At 43.1% G+C, this 19,329-nt stretch overlaps 1 protein-coding gene across 1 annotated transcript in view; it reads left to right on the top strand.

The window, feature by feature from the left end:
• Nucleotides 1–18,134, top strand: part of arhgdia (Rho GDP dissociation inhibitor (GDI) alpha) — a 62,458-nt gene extending 44,324 nt beyond the window's left edge. Inside the window, exons 3-6 of the mRNA XM_068058451.1 lie at nucleotides 2,140–2,223; nucleotides 4,347–4,423; nucleotides 7,392–7,455; nucleotides 16,682–18,134. Coding sequence (XP_067914552.1) covers nucleotides 2,140–2,223; nucleotides 4,347–4,423; nucleotides 7,392–7,455; nucleotides 16,682–16,881 — 425 coding nt within the window. The 3' untranslated portion in view covers nucleotides 16,882–18,134. The remainder of the gene's footprint in view (nucleotides 1–2,139; nucleotides 2,224–4,346; nucleotides 4,424–7,391; nucleotides 7,456–16,681) is intronic.
• Nucleotides 18,135–19,329: the final 1,195 nt, after the last annotated feature.

The raw sequence follows: 19,329 nt of genomic DNA, 5'->3' as shown, positions 1-19,329 counted from the left end.
TTGAAGGCTGGCATTTAGGAAAACTGCTGGAATCCAGGAGGTGCTTCTTGAATTGTGCCTGAGCAAAAGTTGCACGCTCATGAGAAACTTCTTTTCAAATAACTGGATGAATCTCTCAATGGGGTTGAAAGTTAGAACAAGAGCACAGGCAAACTGCTGTGATCATTCCCGAACTTCTGGGTCCATATCAAGCTGAGGGTGTATAATGTAGGGTGTGAGGTTTAAAGGGCATTCGAGTTTTGTTGGATTTACTATTTCAAGTGGGAGGAGGAAAGGGAAAACAGTAACTTTTCTCAGAGTATTAAACAGGTTGTGCAGAAGTCTAAATACAGCAATTTTTCTATAGTCTGCGCAAGCGGTTGACATGATTTTGTTCCATGCTTGTTGCAAGGCAAAACTGGCACAATGTGTTCCTTGATTTAGAATGCTATGACAGTGGATGATGGTTCAACTTCTTCCTTCTGAGCTCTTAGTGTCAGTCAGGATTCTGACAGGTGGTGGTAGTAGTAAATCAGTCCATGCTGTTGTCACACTTAGTGATGCTCCTAATTTGAGAAAAGAAAATTAAAATGAAAAAGTGTCTTCAGGTATTGTTTACCGAATTTCTTTTACTTAACTCCGTTCCTCTTAGTAAAATACAGATCAAAGGCCAGTGCTGACAGGCCAAGGTACTATTACTGGTATTGGAATTTCCATGGTTTCTTTGAGCATGGAATCGTGTAACTAAAACTCTAGTATTCAGCAACTGCATGTTATGTATATAGAGCATCAGTATATCTGCTGGATATAAATGTAGTCTGGGTACAGTTTATTCAGGTTTTTATTTTTTGCTCTGACAGTTATATAGCGTATTTCCAGTTTGGGCTTAGATTTTCTGTTGTAGGTAATCTTTCAGATGGGATAAGAGTCAACCATAGGATAAATATAGTTTCCCCAGTCTTGGCGTGGTGCCAGAATGATTGTAACTACTCTGTGCTTTGGGGCAGAGAAGTGTTTTTAATATTGCAAATTTACTTTCAAATGCACTGAGTAATTTCTTTCATTTAGCTCATTCACACTAGCTAAAAATCAAGTGGTTAAAATTTTCTGAGTAGAAAGTGTCAAGTCTGTGACTGTTTCAAAATCCTTCAGTTGCATTTCCTGGAACTTGTTCATAAATGGGAAAAATGGACTTTGACCAAATAAAAACTGACATCTTAACGTCTTTAAACTACATTTGATTGGCTTTTTGGAGATTGTAGTTCCAAGAAAGTGCAGTTAACATTTATTTAAAAAAACACAGGCAGTGTGTGTAAGCTATATGGGTCAACAGTGTCTAACTCACTGCAGACAACTGCACAGCTTTCTGGTTCTCCACTTGAAAAGATTTTCACCATTTGCTTCTGGAGCAACTTGTACAGTGCTTCTAAAGTCACAGAATAACTTATGGTGCGGTGCAGGCGGACACTGGACAGGGGTTCAGGAGTGAGGTTAGAGAGGTGACTGATGAAAAACTAAGTTTCACAACTGTTTCATCAAAGTTGAGATCCAAGACTGTCCTCTATTTGAAGGAGGAGATGAAAAGCCAGCGTGGAAATGATTTAGGACATGGAAGCTCATATCCTCATGTTAAACTTCTAGTTGAGATGTCGGGTGTTGTTATCACAGCAGTGATAGATCACTTATGCTCAATTCCTCCATCAGTTCTGCAAACCATGTTTTCAAATACCACAGCCTGTTAGTTTATAAATGGCTGAGTTTTTTTAAAAATCGTGCTCCCTCTTTATTTAACACCAGTTTTGAGAGCCATTGATCAAAGATACAAACATTTATATGTGGCCCTTTACATAGGATGAAATGTGTCGTGCTTGTGGAGGAGGTGTGTTAACGTAGGTTGAATCTGTTGCATTGTAGATCAAGTAACTTTCAGTCGCATGTGGCCAGAATCTTTTTTATATGGAGTTGAACTCAGAACAATTTCAAACACAAAATTCCATGAGAATACCACTCGGTAAAACTATAAACCCATAGCAGAGAAGTGGTGACATTTACATCTTAACTAGTCTTATTCTGATTTTTTAAAAATTTGCTTTGTTGTATTGTGAAATGTGTATGGGAAACAGTCTTAATTAAATTGTGTGTACTGTTTTTTATTTGCAGACCCCAATGTTCCAAATGTTCAGGTGACTCGATTAACACTGGTATGTGCAACTTCACCTCAGGCCTTAGTCCTGGATTTAACAGGTGAGTAAAGCTCCCTGCTTGAGACCTACAGGGCGGCACAGTGGCGCAGTGGTTAGCACTACAGCCTCACAGCTCCAGGGACCCGGGTTCAATTCTGGGTACTGCCTGTGTGGAGTTTGCAAGTTCTCCCTGTGTCTGCGTGGGTTTCCTCCGGGTGCTCCGGTTTCCTCCCACATGCCAAAGACTTGCAGGTTGATAGGTAAATTGGCCATTAGTAATTGCTCCTAGTATAGGTAGGTGGTAGGGAAATATAGGGACAGGTGGGGATGTGGTAGAAATATGGAATTAGTGTAGGATTAGTATAAATGGGTGGTTGATGTTCGGCACAGACTCGGTGGGCCGAAGGGCCTGTTTCAGTGCTGTATCTCTAAACTAAAAAAATACTCATTAAATGTGCTCACCTGTCCAAGTGTGTATAATTCAAAACCCAAAACGCTGCGGCCGTGTCCTAACTCCCATTCACCTATTACCCCCTGTGTTCGCTGACCTACATTGGCTACGTTGACATACATCGGTCAAGCAACACCTTGATTTTAAAATTATCCTTCTTTGCAAATCCGTTCATGGCCTCATCCTGCCTATCTCTCTCATCTCCAGCCCCACAACACTCATATCTGTGGTAATCTAATTCTGATCTCTTAAGCATCCTCTGTTTGAATTGCTCCACCATTGGTGGCCACGCCATTAGCTGCCTAGGCCCTAAGCTCTAGAATTCCCTCCCTAAACCTCTACCTTTTAAGGCACTCCTTAAAGCTTACCTCTTTGACTAAGTTTTTGGCCAACTGCCCTAATATTGCCTTTTGTGACTGTCTAATTTTGCTTTATAACGCTCCTATGAAGTGATTTGTGATTTATTACATTAGAGGCACTATATAAATATATTGGCTTACAGTGTACTGTTTTAGATATATAAATCTACATTCAGTTGGATTCATTTACAGCTCCACAATGATTGGACATGTTGAATGGAACATCTAGTTAAACCCTAGATCTTTTTCATCCTTACCTATTTTAACACTTATCAATGACGCTCATTTTTCATTCCTATGGTAGTATTTTAGACTTGTTCACATTAAATGTTGTCATTCTGTTCATTAACATATCTAGTCTAATTTATTTTGTATTCCTGAATTGCCTCATCAAATTAAATTGCCCTTTTAATTTGATGTCTGTGATTTAATCAGATGGCATTGAATTTCTGATTCCAATCCACAAATGCAAGTCAAAAATGGAAGGTTGCCTCATATTCCATTTTATGTTGTAGCTGGTGCAAGTTAACTTGGGAGCAATCATCTTTGTGCAGCAATAAAAAGGAAGAGCTGTTGGGTGTTAGAGCTGGGTTCCTTTATTACATACAGGATTGTGGGACAGTTCAGTAACCTGTGTATTCTTTAAGCAGTCACCCAGCATGTTATGAATTGCAGAGTTTTCAGCAAATGCCAGTGGTCAGAAGCTAGTTGCTGAAGTGCATAACACGAGATGTTTAGAATATAGGTCTTTTGATGCTGAACTTAAAGCTCATCTGATGGCTCAGCAAGGAACCTACACCTTTGCAATATTGTCTGTGCTCACTCCCACTAGGACTCAAAATCCTTGTTTGTGTCTGTAAATCCTTTACTTCAACAATCTCCATTCCTAGCTCACGTTGCTACTCTTACTGTCCTCCTTGTCTCCCCGCAGTGACCAAGCCTTCTGTCATCATGCCCTGTTTGGGGCTTTCTTCCTGAGGGCACATCTCTTTGTACTTTGAAAAGCCTTCTCAAAACATACATTTCAATTGTGCTTTCAGTAACCTTCCTTTAACTGCTTCCCAAAATTCTGCTTTGTTTCTGGCCTTCGTGCACTGGCCTTAGTGCAATATTGCAAAGGTGTAGGTTCCTTGCTGAGCCATCAGATGAGCTTTAAGTTCAGCATCAAAAGACCTATATTCTAAACATCTCGTGTTATGCACTTCAGCAACTAGCTTCTGACCTTCTTTAAAGGTGCCTTGGGATTTTTCACTTCAAGGACACTTTACAAATGTAAGTTTGTTTACACTCAGATCCAAACTACATGAATGTAAAATAAAACTTAAATTTATAAATAATTTGTATTTGTGTATGACTAAGTTTCTTTATTTTCAGGTGATCTTGAGAACTTTAAAAAGAATCCTTTTGTACTGAAAGAGGGCGTTGAATACAAGATAAAAATCAACTTCAAGGTGTGTTTCTGTACTTGAAATCAGTAGTACGCTATTGAGATCACTGAATATTTTAAATGTTACTGTGCTGTACCTGGCTTTGTGAATTCAAGCAAACGTTTACTTGTTATTGCTCGTAGCCTCCAACTTCTCGCCCTCTGCAGTCCCTACCCTCTTAGTGCAACACCAGGATTGCCATTAACGCCTGGAACAAGCAGTTCCTTGGTTTCAGAACAGATTTGCAGCTTTGTCAAGTTAACAAATGGTTCCATTGTGATGTTTGTAGAGCTGCCTCCACTTTATGCTCAAGAAGCTTTAGAATTCAGATTTATGACTGCTTGGTTCTATTTTTAGACTTGTTCCTGTTAACCTCTCCTTCCTGTATGAAAGAAAATGGACTTGCTGGGAAAACTGGCAGAAAAGTTAAAATTTGGGAAGTTACTATAAATAAAATCCATCAGTTTACTGTAGGCGTGGAGGTTGTTTTAATATCTACTGGTCTCACCCATGTAGGCTGAAACACACCAACAGATTGAAAATTCTCAGCTTGCAGCATGTGTGAGCCTGACAGCAGCAACAGCCTACTCTGTGGTTTCTCTCCTCTCCACTGCCCTTTGGTGCTCACCTGTGGATTGTGATTGGTGTTTCTCAGTGGCTGCCAATATCCTAAAGGTGCCTTGCCCAAGGCAGCAAATTGTGTAACAGTCTTGATGGGCATTGGCAGGCATTTTGACTAGGGGCAGTATCTCGGCTGAGCTTGATTATGCCCTTGGCTGACATCCAATAGGCAATACTGGATAATCAGCACTAGAAGCTCCCAACCCACAAGTGCTGAGACCAGTTGCAGCACCGCAACTGACTTCTGCTAAGTTGTGCTAACCAAACACTGCACGCGGAGTGTTATTGGCCTGCTTTACCATGTGATTCTCTTATTGGGTTGCATTTTTAAAATATAATCCAAAATTAACAAACAGCTATTGTTTAAATCGTGAGTTTAAGTATTCTGGTTGCATAGCAGTAATGCAATTAAGAGTTTCAGATGGTTTCATAACCAAAGTATGGGTGGTTTCTGAAATTAAAAACAAAGTGCTGGAAATGCTCGGGTCAGGCAGCATCTGTGGAGAAAAGCGGAGTTAACTTTTCAGGTCTGTGCCCTTTCATCGGAACTGGCAAAGGTTAGAAAAGAATTGGGTTTTAAGCAAGTGAATGGCCGGGATTTTGGTGGGGAAGAGTATAAAAGGGAAGGTGTGTGATGGGCAGAAGGCAGGAGAGATGAAATAGCAAAAGTAAAGAGCCTTTCTAACCATTTGCCAGTTCTGATGAAAGTTCACAAACCTGAAACGTTAACTCTTTCTCTCTCCACGGATGCTGCCTGACCTACTGAGTATTTCCAGCACTTTCTGTTTTTATTTCAGATTTCCAGCATCTGCAGTATTTTATTTTTATTTATTTATTTTAGAGATACAGCACTGAAACAGGCCCTTCGGCCCACCGAGTCTGTGCCGACCAACAACTGCCCATTTGTACTAATCCTACATTAATCCCATATTCCCTACCACATCCCCACCATTCTCCTACCACCTACCTACACTCGGGGCAATTTACAATGGCCAATTTACCTATCAACCTGCAAGTCATTTTGTTTTTATATGCGTGGTTTCTAATGTGTCTCGATGCAGGAGCTACAATTGTAGTGCCCCTTGACTAGGCAGGAGAAAAATGAGCCGGAGTTCCTGCTTCTGATCGCTATCCAGTTAGCACTGCTGAAAATTGCATGTGTGGGGACAGGATTAGACCTTGCAGTGATTTCACTTCATGTCTGGAGCCTGTTCTACACCACCACCACCACCCTTCTCGACTCTACACTGTTTGATTGTTCACACTGCTTGTCTGCTATCCAGTCCAGACTAGGTCAATCAAAATTTTCTCCAACTAAATATTGGGAAGACCAAAGCCATTGTTTAAATCCATGGCAACTGCTTGAGGTTGAACCAGACCAATTACAACCTTGGTGTCATATTTGACCCTGAGCTTTTCGACTGTGTTTGCTCCATCACTAAAACTGCCTACTTCACCATCATTACATTGCCCATCAGCTCATCTGTGGTTTTGTTACCTCTAGACTTGACTATTCAAATGCTCTCCAAGTTAGCTTCCCATCTTCCATTCCCATAAACTTGAACTTATCTAAAACTCTGCTGCCTGTATCCTAACTCACATCAAGTCCTATTCAACCTCTGTTCACTGACTTAATTTCACTACTGGTCTGTCAGTGCCTCAATTTGAAAATTCGCATCCTTGTTTTCAAATCCCTCTGAGGTCTTTGCCCTCTATATATCTATCCTTCTCCAGCCCTACAACCTCTTGAGTTCTCTACACTCCTCCAGTTCTGGCTTGTGCATCTCCGATTTTAATCATTCTGTGATGGTGGCTGTGCATTGAACTGCCTGGGCTGTAAGTTCTGGAATTCCTCAAGTCAGCCTCCCATTTAAGATACGACAAAACCTACTTCCCTGTCCTAATATCTTACGTGGCAGTCAAATTTTAATGCTCCAGTGAAGCACCTTGGGACGTTTTACCGCATTAAAGGTATTCTAGAATTATAGGCTGTTGCTGATGCATGTTGAAATTCACATGAGAAAATGCCAGTTGGGCTGCTAGATGCAGTGTTATGGTACTCCAGCATTAGTCTCCATCCTCGTGCGAGGAGGGGGGGAATGATTACTGATTTGAAATCCATCCCTATATCAATTATATCTAATATGCAATTTTAACTTTGGGTCCGTTCCTACACCAGCAGTGGGGTGGCTGTGTGAAGCTAACTGCTGGCATGCTTCAATGTTAAGTGTGTTGAGATACAAGTGTTTGTTTTCAGAACTGAACATGTGTTTCATGTTGAAGACTTCTGATAGTTAAACCACGGTAAGGATTAGTACCTATTGTATCACCTGAGAGGCCAAGTGTTTACTGAACCTGTTCATTTCTGCAGGTTAACAAAGAAATCGTGTCTGGGCTGAAATATAATCAGTTAACGTCCAGGAAAGGAGTAAGAAGTGAGTACATGTGTGCAATGTGATCTTGTGTAATTATAGGTCTGTCTGTAATGTACTTGCCATGAAAATCATTTTTTTGAAGCTCAACTTTCTTGATGTACCCTTTTTTCTAAAAAGCTGTCTTCTCCTCTTCGACAGACACACTCTACTTCCTCTTCAAAATAATGCTGATCTCAAATACAGCAACTTTGTTACTTCAGACAAAACCGATCCGTGTTATTTTATTGCTTTTTTGATGCATTTGGAATTTAGTTAATATAGCTCTGATTTCAATCTTGTGTTGATGGGGTAGAAATCGGTTCTGGTTGTGTGTAATAGATTTTATTATTTGTTTATAATCTAATTTGAGTTCTAAGTTACCCAGGATGCATTTTAAACTTGGGATATCTGATTTGGACTTGGACACCGTGAAAATCTAAAATAAAAATAAATGCTGTAAATGCACAGCAACTCTGACTGCCTCTAAAAAGAGAACTCTTCCCCAGTTTTTAAAAAAAATATTTTCTTTAGGGGTTTTTTTGTGAGGCGTAAAACAAAGCATCAGCCTCAATGTTGTGTACTACGTACAGGAGGCAGTGGCATAGTGGTAATATAATTGGACTAGTAATCCAGAGCCCAGCTTGTGCTCTGGGGCATGGGTTTGAATCTCTCCATGGCAGATGGTGAAATTTGAATTCAACTGATAAATCTGGAATTAAAAGCTAGTCTAATGGTGACCATGAAACCATTGTCAATTGTTGTAAAAACCCTCCCTTCTCCCTAATGTCCTTTAGAGAAGAAAATCTGCTGTCTTACCTGGTCTGGCCTACATATGACTCCAGACCCACTGCAATGTGATTGGCTTGCTAGGCCATTTTAAGAGTCATTCAGATCAAGGGCAATTGGGGATGGGCAATAAATGCTATACTAGCCAGCAACGTCTACATCCCACAAACTTTTTTTTTTATAAAAAAGTACTTGGAGAGTTTGGATAAAACTGGGTGCTATAATATCGCATCCAAAGGTGCATGTTCTGTTTTTAGATTTAAACTAGAAATTTCTCATTCTCTTGGCTCAAAGACCATTCCTATAAGTGAACTCTCACTATCTCAGAAGTAGAGTGTGATATCTAGTTAATATAGCCTTAATCCATTCGAAGTTAATTCCAGTCACCTTTACTCTAATGGGCCAACTCACAATAGAGTCGTACAGCATAGAAACAGGCTCTTCGGCCCACCGTGTCCATGCCGACCATAATCCCTATCTGGGGGTAATGATTGCCGTTCCTCCGGCCTGGGTATTCTGCGGGCAGGTAAGTTCACCATCTCTGAAGTTAAGGAGGTGGTGGGCGGTCGCCTTCTCGTGGCAGACGTAATGTACAACAACGCTCCGCTCTGGTTGATCAATGTGTACGCCCCGGTTCAATGCAGCGAGCAGCTGACCGTCTTCCAGCAGCTCCCACTGCTGCTGGCGACATCCAGGCCGGTCATCCTAGGCGGTGACTTCAACTGCATCATCAATGCAGCTGGACGATCCGGCAGAGATGACCGCAAACTGGATGCTACGTCCAGATTCATAATAGAAACAGTTAAAGATGCCAAATTGCACAACGTCTTCAAATCTGCAGACTGAGTGCACCGTAGATACACCTGGTCAAGATCGGACGGGTCTGCCCGTTCCAGGATTGACTTCCTGTTTGTGTCCCATGCTGTCACGGTCGGATCCACCGACGTCAAGCCGGTGTTCTTCTCCGACCACTGCCTCTCACTGGCCGACTGTCCCTTACAGGACGACCAGCGGGTTGGCAGGGGGACGTGGAAGCTCAATGCTACACTGCTAACCCCAGAGAACGTTGAGGAACTCAAAAGGGATTACAAAGGTTGGAGGACCGTGAAACCCCTCTTTGAATCTCCTGTTCGCTGGTGGGAAGCGATCAAGGGGAACATCAAGAAGTTCTTTATCCTCAAAGGTGTTCAGAGAGCGAGAGATAGACAGAGGAAAATATCCCAACTCCAGAAAAGTATGCAAAATTTGCTCCAGCTGCAGTCGATGGGGGTCAAGGTCAAGGGGGACCTCCAAGAGGTGAAGAGCCAGCAGGCCTCGCTCTTTGCCAAGGAGGCCTCCAAGATCATCTTCCGGTCCAGAGTCCGCTCCGTTGAGCAGGATGAGACGTGCTCGCGTTACTTCTTCCAAAAGGTACAGAGAGAGAGCTCTGTTATTAGCAGCCTGAAGGAAGAGGATGGCTCGGTAACATCTTTGCAGTCCGACATACTAAGGATCAGCAAATCCTTTTATGCTGGGCTGTATGACGCGAAGCTCGCAGACAGCAGAGCCTCCCAGTCCTTCCTGTCATCTATCAGAGGTCTTAGATGACAGCACGAGGGAGAGACTGGACAAACCACTAACTCTGGACGAGCTGACAAAGGCTGTCGAGTCCTTAGAGACGAGTAAAACTCCCGGAAGCCATGGCTTACCGGTCGAGTTGTATTCGGCCCTGTGGGACTGGATCGGCCCGGACCTGCTGGAAGTATACGAGAGTATGCTCCTGGCCGGCAGCATGTCAGAATCCATGAGGAAAGGCATCATCACCCTCATCTACAAGCAGAAGGGGGAGAGGGCAGAAATCAGAAATTGGCGGCCCATCTCACTGCTTAATGTTGACTACAAGATTCTGTCCAAAGTCGTAGCCAGTCGAGTCAAGTCTGCTTTGGAGTTGGTGATTCACCCTGATCGGACCTGTACTGTACCCGGCAGGAAGATCTCTGATAGGCTATCGTATCCCTGAGTAGCGCGAGACTATGTATGGGACAGAAGGGTGGGCACCTGCCTCATCAGCCTGGACCAGGAGAAGGCTTTTGACAGGATATCGCACACCTACATGATGGACATGCTTTCCAAAATGGGGTTTGGGGAGGGAATCTGCAATTGGATCAAACTGCTCTACACAAACATCAGTAGCGCAGTCTCCATAAATGGGTGGGAATCAGAAAGTTTCCCGATCCAATCTGGAGTCAGACAGGGCTGTCCTCTCTCCCCGGCCTTGTTTGTTTGCTGTTTTAGTTTTAGAGATACAGCACTGAAACAGGCCCTTCGGCCCACCGAGTCTGTGCCGACCATCAACCACCCACTTATACTAATCCTACACTAATCCCATAGCCCTACCACATCCCCACCTGTCCCTATATTTCCCTACCACCTACCTATACTAGGGGCAATTTATAATGGCCAATTAACCTATCGTATCGAACCTTTTGCTGAGTCTATTAGGAAGAATGCGAGCATAAGAGGGGTGACAATCCCAGGCAGCGGAGGCACTCAGGTTAAAACCCCCCTGTACATGGATGACATCGCCGTCTTCTGCTCAGACCAGCTGTCCGTGCGCAGAGTGATGAGCATCTGCGACCAGTTCGAACTGGCCTCGTGAGCCAGAGCTAACCACGGCAAGAGCGAGGCCATGTTCTTTGGGAACTGGGCTGACCGATCCTTTGTCCCATTCACCGTCGGGTCAGATTACCTGAAGGTGCTGGGAATATGGTTCGGAAGGGCTAGGGCGTGCACCAAAACCTGGGAGGAGCGAGTAGCCAAGGTACAACACAAGCTGAGAATGTGGGAGCAGCGATTTCTCCATTGTGGGTAAGAACCTGGTCATCAGGTGCAAGGCGCTCACATTGTTACTGTACGTGGTGCAGGTCTGGCCCATACCCCACTCCTGCGCTGTGGCGGTCACCCGAGCCATTTTCCGCTTCATCGGGGGATCAAAAATGGACCGGGTCCAGAGGGACACGATGTTCAAATCTCTGGATAAGGGCGGGGAAAATGTACCAAACGTGGCCCTCATCCTGATGACTACCTTCGTGTGCGGCTGCATCAAGCTGTGTAGACCTCCAGTACGCAAACTCCAAGGGTCACTATGTGCTGAGGTTCTATCTGTCCCCGGTGTTGCGAAGGATTGGCCTGGTCACATTGCTGCGGAACGCTCCATGCAGTTGGACCATGCCGTACCACCTATCCTTCGTGGAGCAATTTCTGCGGGAAAACACCTTTGACCACCGATCCATCAGGCAGTGGTCTGCACGGAATGTCCTCAAGGCCCTACGGGAAAAGGAGACGGTGGATCCTGTCGGATGGTTCCCCGAGCAGACCACCAAAGTCATTTGGCGGAACGCCTCATCGCCAGAACTTTCAAACAAGCACCAAGATGTAGCTTGGCTGGTGGTAAGAGCCCTCCCTGTCAGATCCTTCCTGCACGCCCGAAGTCTCACCCCCTCCGCACAATGGCCCCGCGGTGGCTGTGGTGGGGAAGAGACGGTTGCCCACCTCCTTCTGGAATGTGCAAAGCAGGTGTGGAAAGAGATGCAGTGGTTTTTGTCGAGGTTCATCCCAAGCAACTCGGTAACACAGGAGTCTGTGCTCTACGGGCTGTTCCCAGGGTCGCACACCGAGACAAACATCAACTGCTGCTGGAGGACTATCAATTCGGTGAAAGACGCCCTTTGGTTTGCCCGAAACTTGCTGGTCTTCCAGCGCAAAGAGTTGTCTGCGACCGAATGTTGCAGACTGGCACATTCCAAGGTCCAGGACTAAGTGCTGAGGGACGCTCTAAAGCTTTGGGCAGCCGCAGCAAAGGCTTAATGGGGAAAGACCACAGTGTAAGGTCCCCCCACCAAGCTGAACGGAGGGGCTGAGTCCATGGAAAACCCCTCAACTGTGCTGTAAAATGTAAAAATGCATCTGGCATGACAAATGAAATGGAAGGGTTGTGAGGCAACTCATGATTGTATTGAAGGAAACTGCTGACCTTTGCACTGTTTGTATTTTTTGACTTGGTGCTGTTTGAAACTGTTCGGTAGTGTATTTTTTTTACAGATTTTTATGAATAAAGTATATTTTGGAAATTAAAAAAAAAAATCTATACCAATCCCACCTGCCTGCATTAATTCCATATCCCTCTATGCCTTGCTCATTCAAGTACCTGTCCAGATGCCTCTTAAATGTTGCTGCTGTTCCTACCTCCACCATGTCTTCTGGCAGCTCATTCCAGATACCCACTATTCTTTGTGTGAAAAATTTACCCCTTTGATCCCCTTTAAACTTTCTCCCCCTCACCTTAAATCTATGCCCTCTAATTTTAATCACCCCTACCGTGGGAAACAGACTCTGGCTATCTACCCTATCTATGCCTCTCATAATTTTATATACCTCTATCATGTCCCCTCTCCACCTCCTTCGTTCCAGGGAAAACAGACCCAGCCTATTCAATCTCTCTTTATAACTCAAGCTCTCCAAACCAGGCAACATCCTTGTGAATCTTTTCTGCAATAAATTCCATTTGGTACAGCTGTGGCTAATTAGAGAAGTTAAGAATAGTATTAGGTTAAAAGAAGCTGACAATGTTGCCCAAAAGTGTAGTTCTTTTTTCTTTTGGGCCTCCTTATCTCGAGAGACAATGGATACGCGCCTGGAGGTGGTCAGTGGTTTGTGAAGCAGCGCCTGGAGTGGCTATAAAGGCCAATTCTGGAGTGACAGGCTCTTCCACAGGTGCTGCAGAGAAATTTGTTTGTTGGGGCTGTTGCACAGTTGGCTCTCCCCTTGCGCCTCTGTCTTTTTTAAAAATCCAAAAAGGATGTCCAAGAAAATGATGGAGAAAATAGAATGAGAATCAGCTGACAAATACAGATTGTAAAAGCTTCTATCTAAAAAGGAAGAAATTAGCAAAAGTAAGTGTGGATCCCTTAGAGGCAGAAACAAGACAAATTATAATGGTGAATATGGAAATGGCAGAGAAGCTAAACAAATACTTCATCTGACTTTGTATAAGAGACACAAAGAACATATTGGAAGGTGTGTAGAAACAAGGGGCTAATGAGAGTGAGGAGATTGAGGACATTAGTATTAGGAAAGAAAATGTACTGGAGAAATTAATGGGACTAAAAACTGACAAATCCCCTGGGCCTGATGGCCTACACCCTAGGGTTTTAAGAGGTGGCCATAGAGATAATGGATGCATTGGTTTTGATCTTCCAGAATTCCCTAAATTCTGTAACAGTCCCTGTGGATTGGCAGGCAGTAAATGTAAACCCACTGTTCAGGAAAAGGAGAGAAAACGGAACTATAGGTCAGTTACCCTGAAATAAATCGTAAGAAAAATGCTAGGTTATATTAGGACATGGTAACAGGGCACTTAGAAAATCACTATGATTAGGCAGAGTCAACACTGTTTTATGAAAGGAAAATCTTGTTCGACAAATCTAGCTTGTTGTGTTTACCTAGCAGGGTAGATAGGCAACTGGTGGATCCAGTATACTTTTGGCTTGCAGAAGGTACTTGATAAGGTGGCACACATTAGGTTGTTACACAAGATAAGGGCTCATGGGATTGGGAGTAATATAGTAGCAAGGATTGAGGATTGCTTAATGGAGAGACTAGGAAAAAAATCAGTCATTTTCAGGGTGGCAGGGTGTAAATAGTGGAGTGCCACAAGGCTTGGTGCTGGGGCTTCAGTTATTTAGCATCTATATCAATGTCTTTAGATGAGGAAACAATGTGATATATCCAGGTTTGCTGCACAGTTAGGTGGGAAAGTAAGCTGTGAGGAGAACAGAGTCTGCGGAGGGATATTGGTAGGTTATTGAGTGGGCAAGAAGGTGACAGATGGGAGTATAATTTGGGAAAATGTGAGATTATTCACTTTGGTAGGAAGAATAGAAATACAATATTTTTTAAATGGTGAGAAACGATTAAATTTTGGTGTTCAGAGGGGATTGGATGTCTTTGTACACAAAACACAGTTAATATGCAGATGTACAGAAAACAATTAGGAAGGCAAATGGTATGTCGAACTTTATTGAAAGGGGGTTGGAGTGCAAGATTAAGCAAGTCTTCAGTTAATTGTGCAGGGCTTTTGAGACTACACTTGGAGTTTTCTCTACTGTTTTGGTCCCCATAGTTAAGGAAGGATATACTTGCCTTAGAGGGGGTGCATTGAAGACTCACTAGATTGATTCCTGGGATGAGGGGGCTGTCCTATGAAGAGAGATTGAGTGGATGGCCCTATGTTCTCCAGAGTTTAAAAGAATGAGAGGTGATCTCACTGAAACTGTTAGTCAAGTGAGGGGGGGTCGAAGGGCTTCCTTCCTTTTCTCCCCCACCCCCTTCCATGTTTGACCACAACAGGTTTAATTCTTAAAGTATTAGATGTACTAGCCAATTCAGTTGGTGTTTGATTACTTACTTGCTATGATCATAAGAACCAATTGGACAGGTTTTCTTGAGTTAACACAGAAAGAGGTTAACTTTATTGTACCTAAACTGAACTAATAAAAATAATAAACAACGTGACAACTTTCACTCACTCTCATTCTGGAGGTTTACACACACAATTAAGTTGCAGAGTGGGAAAAGGCAAATTGGTTCAGTTAAAGTCCATAGAAAAAAGGGGTATACAGTCTGTGGTGTTCGGTGATTTGGCTGGCTTCCAGCTGAATTCGGTGGTCCTGAGGCTTTTAGTTTAAAGAGGTAGGTAGATGACTAGCTCAGTGGATCTCTTGAAGATAGCGATGTGGATGATTTCCTCCAATGGGGTTTCTGATTGTATCTGGAGTGTGCAAAGGTGAAAAGCAGGCAGAATTTGAAAGCTTTCAAGCTGGAATGGAGAGAGGGGGGGTGGGGGGGGTCCCCACTTAGGGTCTGCTCATGTCAGAGTCCAGTTGTTTCTCCTCTGCTGCAGAGAAACCGCCAGTTGAGAAAAAACAGATTGGGAGAGGCTTGTCACATGAGTCACTTTGATTCAAACTTAGCCGTATTTCTTCTCGCTGAGGGAACAGATAGTTCCGGTAAACTTCCTGGGTCTTGGTTCTAGCTGGGGACTTAGCAGACATTTTGTCTATCTAGGATACAGTGTTGCAAATTAGGTGATCATCTTAAGCAGAAAGGATGACTTTTTAAAATGTCTTTAAAAAAAAATACAAATTCATATCTCCAGTCAGTGGATTAAAAATTATGATTCAAAGCACATTGGCGTAACAAAACATATAAAAATTCTGAAGGGGCTTGCCAGGGTAGATGCTAAGAAGCAGCTTCCCCTGAATGGAGATTCTAGAACTAGGGGGTCATAGTCTCAGGATAAGGGGTTGGCCATTTAAGCCTGAGAAATTTCTTCACTCGGTTGCGAATCTTTGGAATTCTCTACGCCAGAAGGTAGTGGATGCTCCATCATTGAGTATTTAGGGCTGAGATCAATAGAATTTTGGACACTAAGACATCTGTGGTTGGGTGAGTTGAAAAATTCAAAACTGAGGTTTTTGTTAGGTAAAGGTATTTAGGGTCATGGAACCAAGGTGGGTAGCTAGAGGCAAGATACATGATCTAATTGACTGTTGAAATAGGCTCAAGGTGCTGTTCCCCTATTTCTACGTGATAAAGGGGATCAATAGTGGTCTTTTGAATGCAAACTTGGAGGGTGGATAGAAACTTCCATGTTTTAAGTAATCATGTATCATGCTTGGATGTTGGGAGTTGTGTATCAGAAGCAGATTCATGCGGAACTTGCTTACAGATCTGCTAGTGTGAGGAAAAAGGGATTGAGTTTAAAAGCAGAGAGGTTATGTTGCAGCTGTATAAGGTACTGGTGAGGCCGCAACTGGAGTACTGTGTGCAGTTTTGGTCTCCTTACTTGAGAAAGGATGTACTGGCACTGGAGAGGGTGCAGAGGAGGTTCACTAGGTTGATTCCGGAGTTGAGGGGGTTGGCTTATGAGGAGAGACTGAGTAGATTGGGATTATATTCATTGGAATTCAGAAGAATGAGGGGGGATCTTATAGAAACATATAAAATTATGAAGGGAATAGATAAGATACAAGTAGAGAGGATGTTTCCACTGGCAGGTGAAGCTAGGACAAGAGGGCATAGCCTCAAGATTAGAGGGAGCAGATTTAGGACTGAATTAAGAAGGAACTTCTTCACCCAGAGGGTTGTTAATCTCTGGAATTCCTTGCCCAGTGAAGTAGTTGACGCTTCTTCAGTAAACGCCTTTAAAGCTAAGGTAGATATCTTTTTGAACAATAAAGGAATTAAGGGATACGGTGAGAGCGCGGGTAAGTGGATCTGAGTCCACGAAAAGATCAGCCATGATCTTATTGAATGGCGGAGCAGGCTCGAGGGGCCGGACGGCCTACTCCTGCTCCTAGTTCTTATGAAAGTAAATGACGGATGATTCATTAAAATGCTTTTTCTTGTGCATTCTGAACAGTTGATAAGTCTCAATACATGGTGGGGAGCTATGGTCCGCGTGATGCCGAATACGAGTTCCTTACACCACAGGAAGAAGCACCCAAAGGAATTCTGGCGAGGGGCAACTATCTTATCAAATCCCAGTTCACAGATGATGACAAGCACGACCACCTCTCATGGGAGTGGCAGCTCACCATCAAGAAGGAATGGAAAGATTAATCAATGCAAGACCAGCCGTAGTTCATCTGATAGAGGAAACAAAAAATACACCACCTGTACCAAAGTTATCTTTTTTTTTTGAAAAAGAACAAAAAATGTGTTGATTTATACTGCACAGCGAGATCATTGGCAAAAGAAAATCAAACCCATGTTTTTTGTAAGACGCAGGTCAGAGGCATGGCTACATGTTTCATTCCCCAGTCTCATTTTAATTTGTTTTTGTTCATCCAACAGCTGCCTCTTGGGGGGAGAGGGCTGCAGGTTTGTTTTAAAAGAGGAAATAATGAGTAAATCAAACTTGGCTTGACGACTGCAGTGGGGATTTGACCACTTGTCTATTTCATAAGCGCAGTGCTAAGCCTGGAAATCTAAATGTTCACAATAATGTTTCAAACAGGCGAAAGATATAATATAAATCTTTAGAGGCAGTTCTCATTTAAAAAAAAACCTGTAATTTTTATTCTGCGTAACCATGTTGCCTTATGTATGCTAAGTTGTTTTTGGAAGTAATCACAGAAGAAAAATCATGATCGAATTTCTTAGTCGAGTCTTTTATACCTGTAGCATGGATCCAGAACCCATTTTCTTTTACTAGATGCTTATGGGTGTGATAGCATTGCACTGAAGCTAGTTTGATCAGTGCTGACATTTCTGATGTGAATGCACACCTATTAAAAGTAGTATTTCAGATGTACAAAATTGAGTATTGAAGGCCTACATTCCCAAGAGAAATTCTTATCCTGCCTTGGCATGTTGCAACAGAGGGAATCTTGTGCAAAGTTTGCAAGTAGCAGATGCTAAATGGAACTGCCTGACCATTATTTCGGCGGTAGATGAAGTGTCAGCCAAAATGATGAAGCATTGCTTCGAAGTGTTGGAAAGGGATGATGGAAATCATATTATGCCTCTTGGTATTTTGTGCCTCACATCAATCTGCGTCAGTATTTTGTTCCTGGATTCTGTGCTCCATCGTCCAGCTAATTTTAGTTCAATAGTTCAGTTTTTGATTGTGGTATATTCAAGAAATAGCGTTCTAAACAGCCAGCATACATCATTGGAAGTCTGTAGCCATCGAGGTTAGAACTGGGACCAAATGTAATTTTACCTGTTTGTCTTGCCATATCCCTGCTTCCCCTTTTACAATAATGGATTTTTTTATGTTCTCTTATGACTCCTGTGTAGACTGGACATTAACAGGTTAAAGAACAGTACCATCATTTTCACAGCAAATATAATAAAATATTGAGACTAAATACTTGTCTTTTTTTGTCTGTCAGTAGCTTGCATTTATATAGCACCTTTAACATAGTAAAACATTCCAAGGTATGTTGGGAGCATTCTCAGATAATTTAGCAGCAATCCACATGGGAAATTAGGACAGATGACCAAAAGTCAGATGGCTTGTATGGAGCAACTTAGAGGGGTTTATGGAGGGAATTTTAGAGGTTGACGCCTAGGCAGCTGAAGGTCCAGCTGCTAATGGTGGAATGAAGGGAATTGGGAACACAGGAGATCAGAATGGGAGAAATGCAGAAATTCTAAATGGTTGGAGGAGGCTGGAAATTGAGAGGGACAAGGCCATGGAAAAATTGGAAAACGAGGGCTATATAAATCTCTAATAAAATGTCCCAAAGTGCTTCACAGGAGCATTATAAAACACAATGAATCACACAGTGATATTAGGTCACGTGACTGAAAGCTTGGTCAAAGACGTGTTTTAAGGAGTGCCTTAAAGGAGGAAAGCAAAGTAGAGGGGTGGAGAGGGTGAGGGAGGCAATTCTAGAGCCTAGGACCTTGGCAACTGAAGGCATAGCCACCAGTGGTGGAGCAATTAAAATCGGGGATGCTCGAGGCCAGAATTCGGAGTGCAGATGTTGGAGGGTTGTGTGGCTGGAGGAGATTAGAAGCAGGGAGAGGTGAGGCCATGAGCAATTGAAAACAAGGGTGAGAATTTTAGTCACAATGTTGCTTGATCAGGGGCTCATGTAAGTCAGTGAGAATGGGGGTGAGAGGGGTACGAAGAGGTAAGAAATGGGCAGCAGTGTTTTGGATGACCTCAAGTTTAGAGGGTAAAATATGGGTGAGCAGTCTCCCATATCTTGGGGTCAAATGTTGTGACATCAAGGTTGGGAGCAGACTGGTTTAATCTGATTGTTGCTAGGCTGAGTATGGAGTTGTTAGCTAGGGAACAGAGTTTGGAGTGGGAACCAAAAACAATGGCTTCCCAATATTTAATTGGAGGAAACTTGTCTTTCTGTACAGTATGTCAGCTAAGCAGTCTGATAATTTAGCATAGTACAGGTGGTGGTGAGGTAGAGCTGGGGGGGGGGGGGTGGATGGTGTTGGCATACATGGATGATGTCGCTGCATGTAGATGAACTACAGGAGGGGGACTAAGGATTGATTCCTGGGTACCAGAGGTAATAGTATGGGAGCAAGGAGAGAAGT

This window comes from Heterodontus francisci, chromosome 26, assembly GCF_036365525.1.
Source record: "Heterodontus francisci isolate sHetFra1 chromosome 26, sHetFra1.hap1, whole genome shotgun sequence".
NCBI classification, from domain to species: domain Eukaryota; kingdom Metazoa; phylum Chordata; class Chondrichthyes; order Heterodontiformes; family Heterodontidae; genus Heterodontus; species Heterodontus francisci.
Note: the sequence above shows the minus strand (reverse complement) of the source record. Positions and strands in the feature narration are given on the sequence as shown.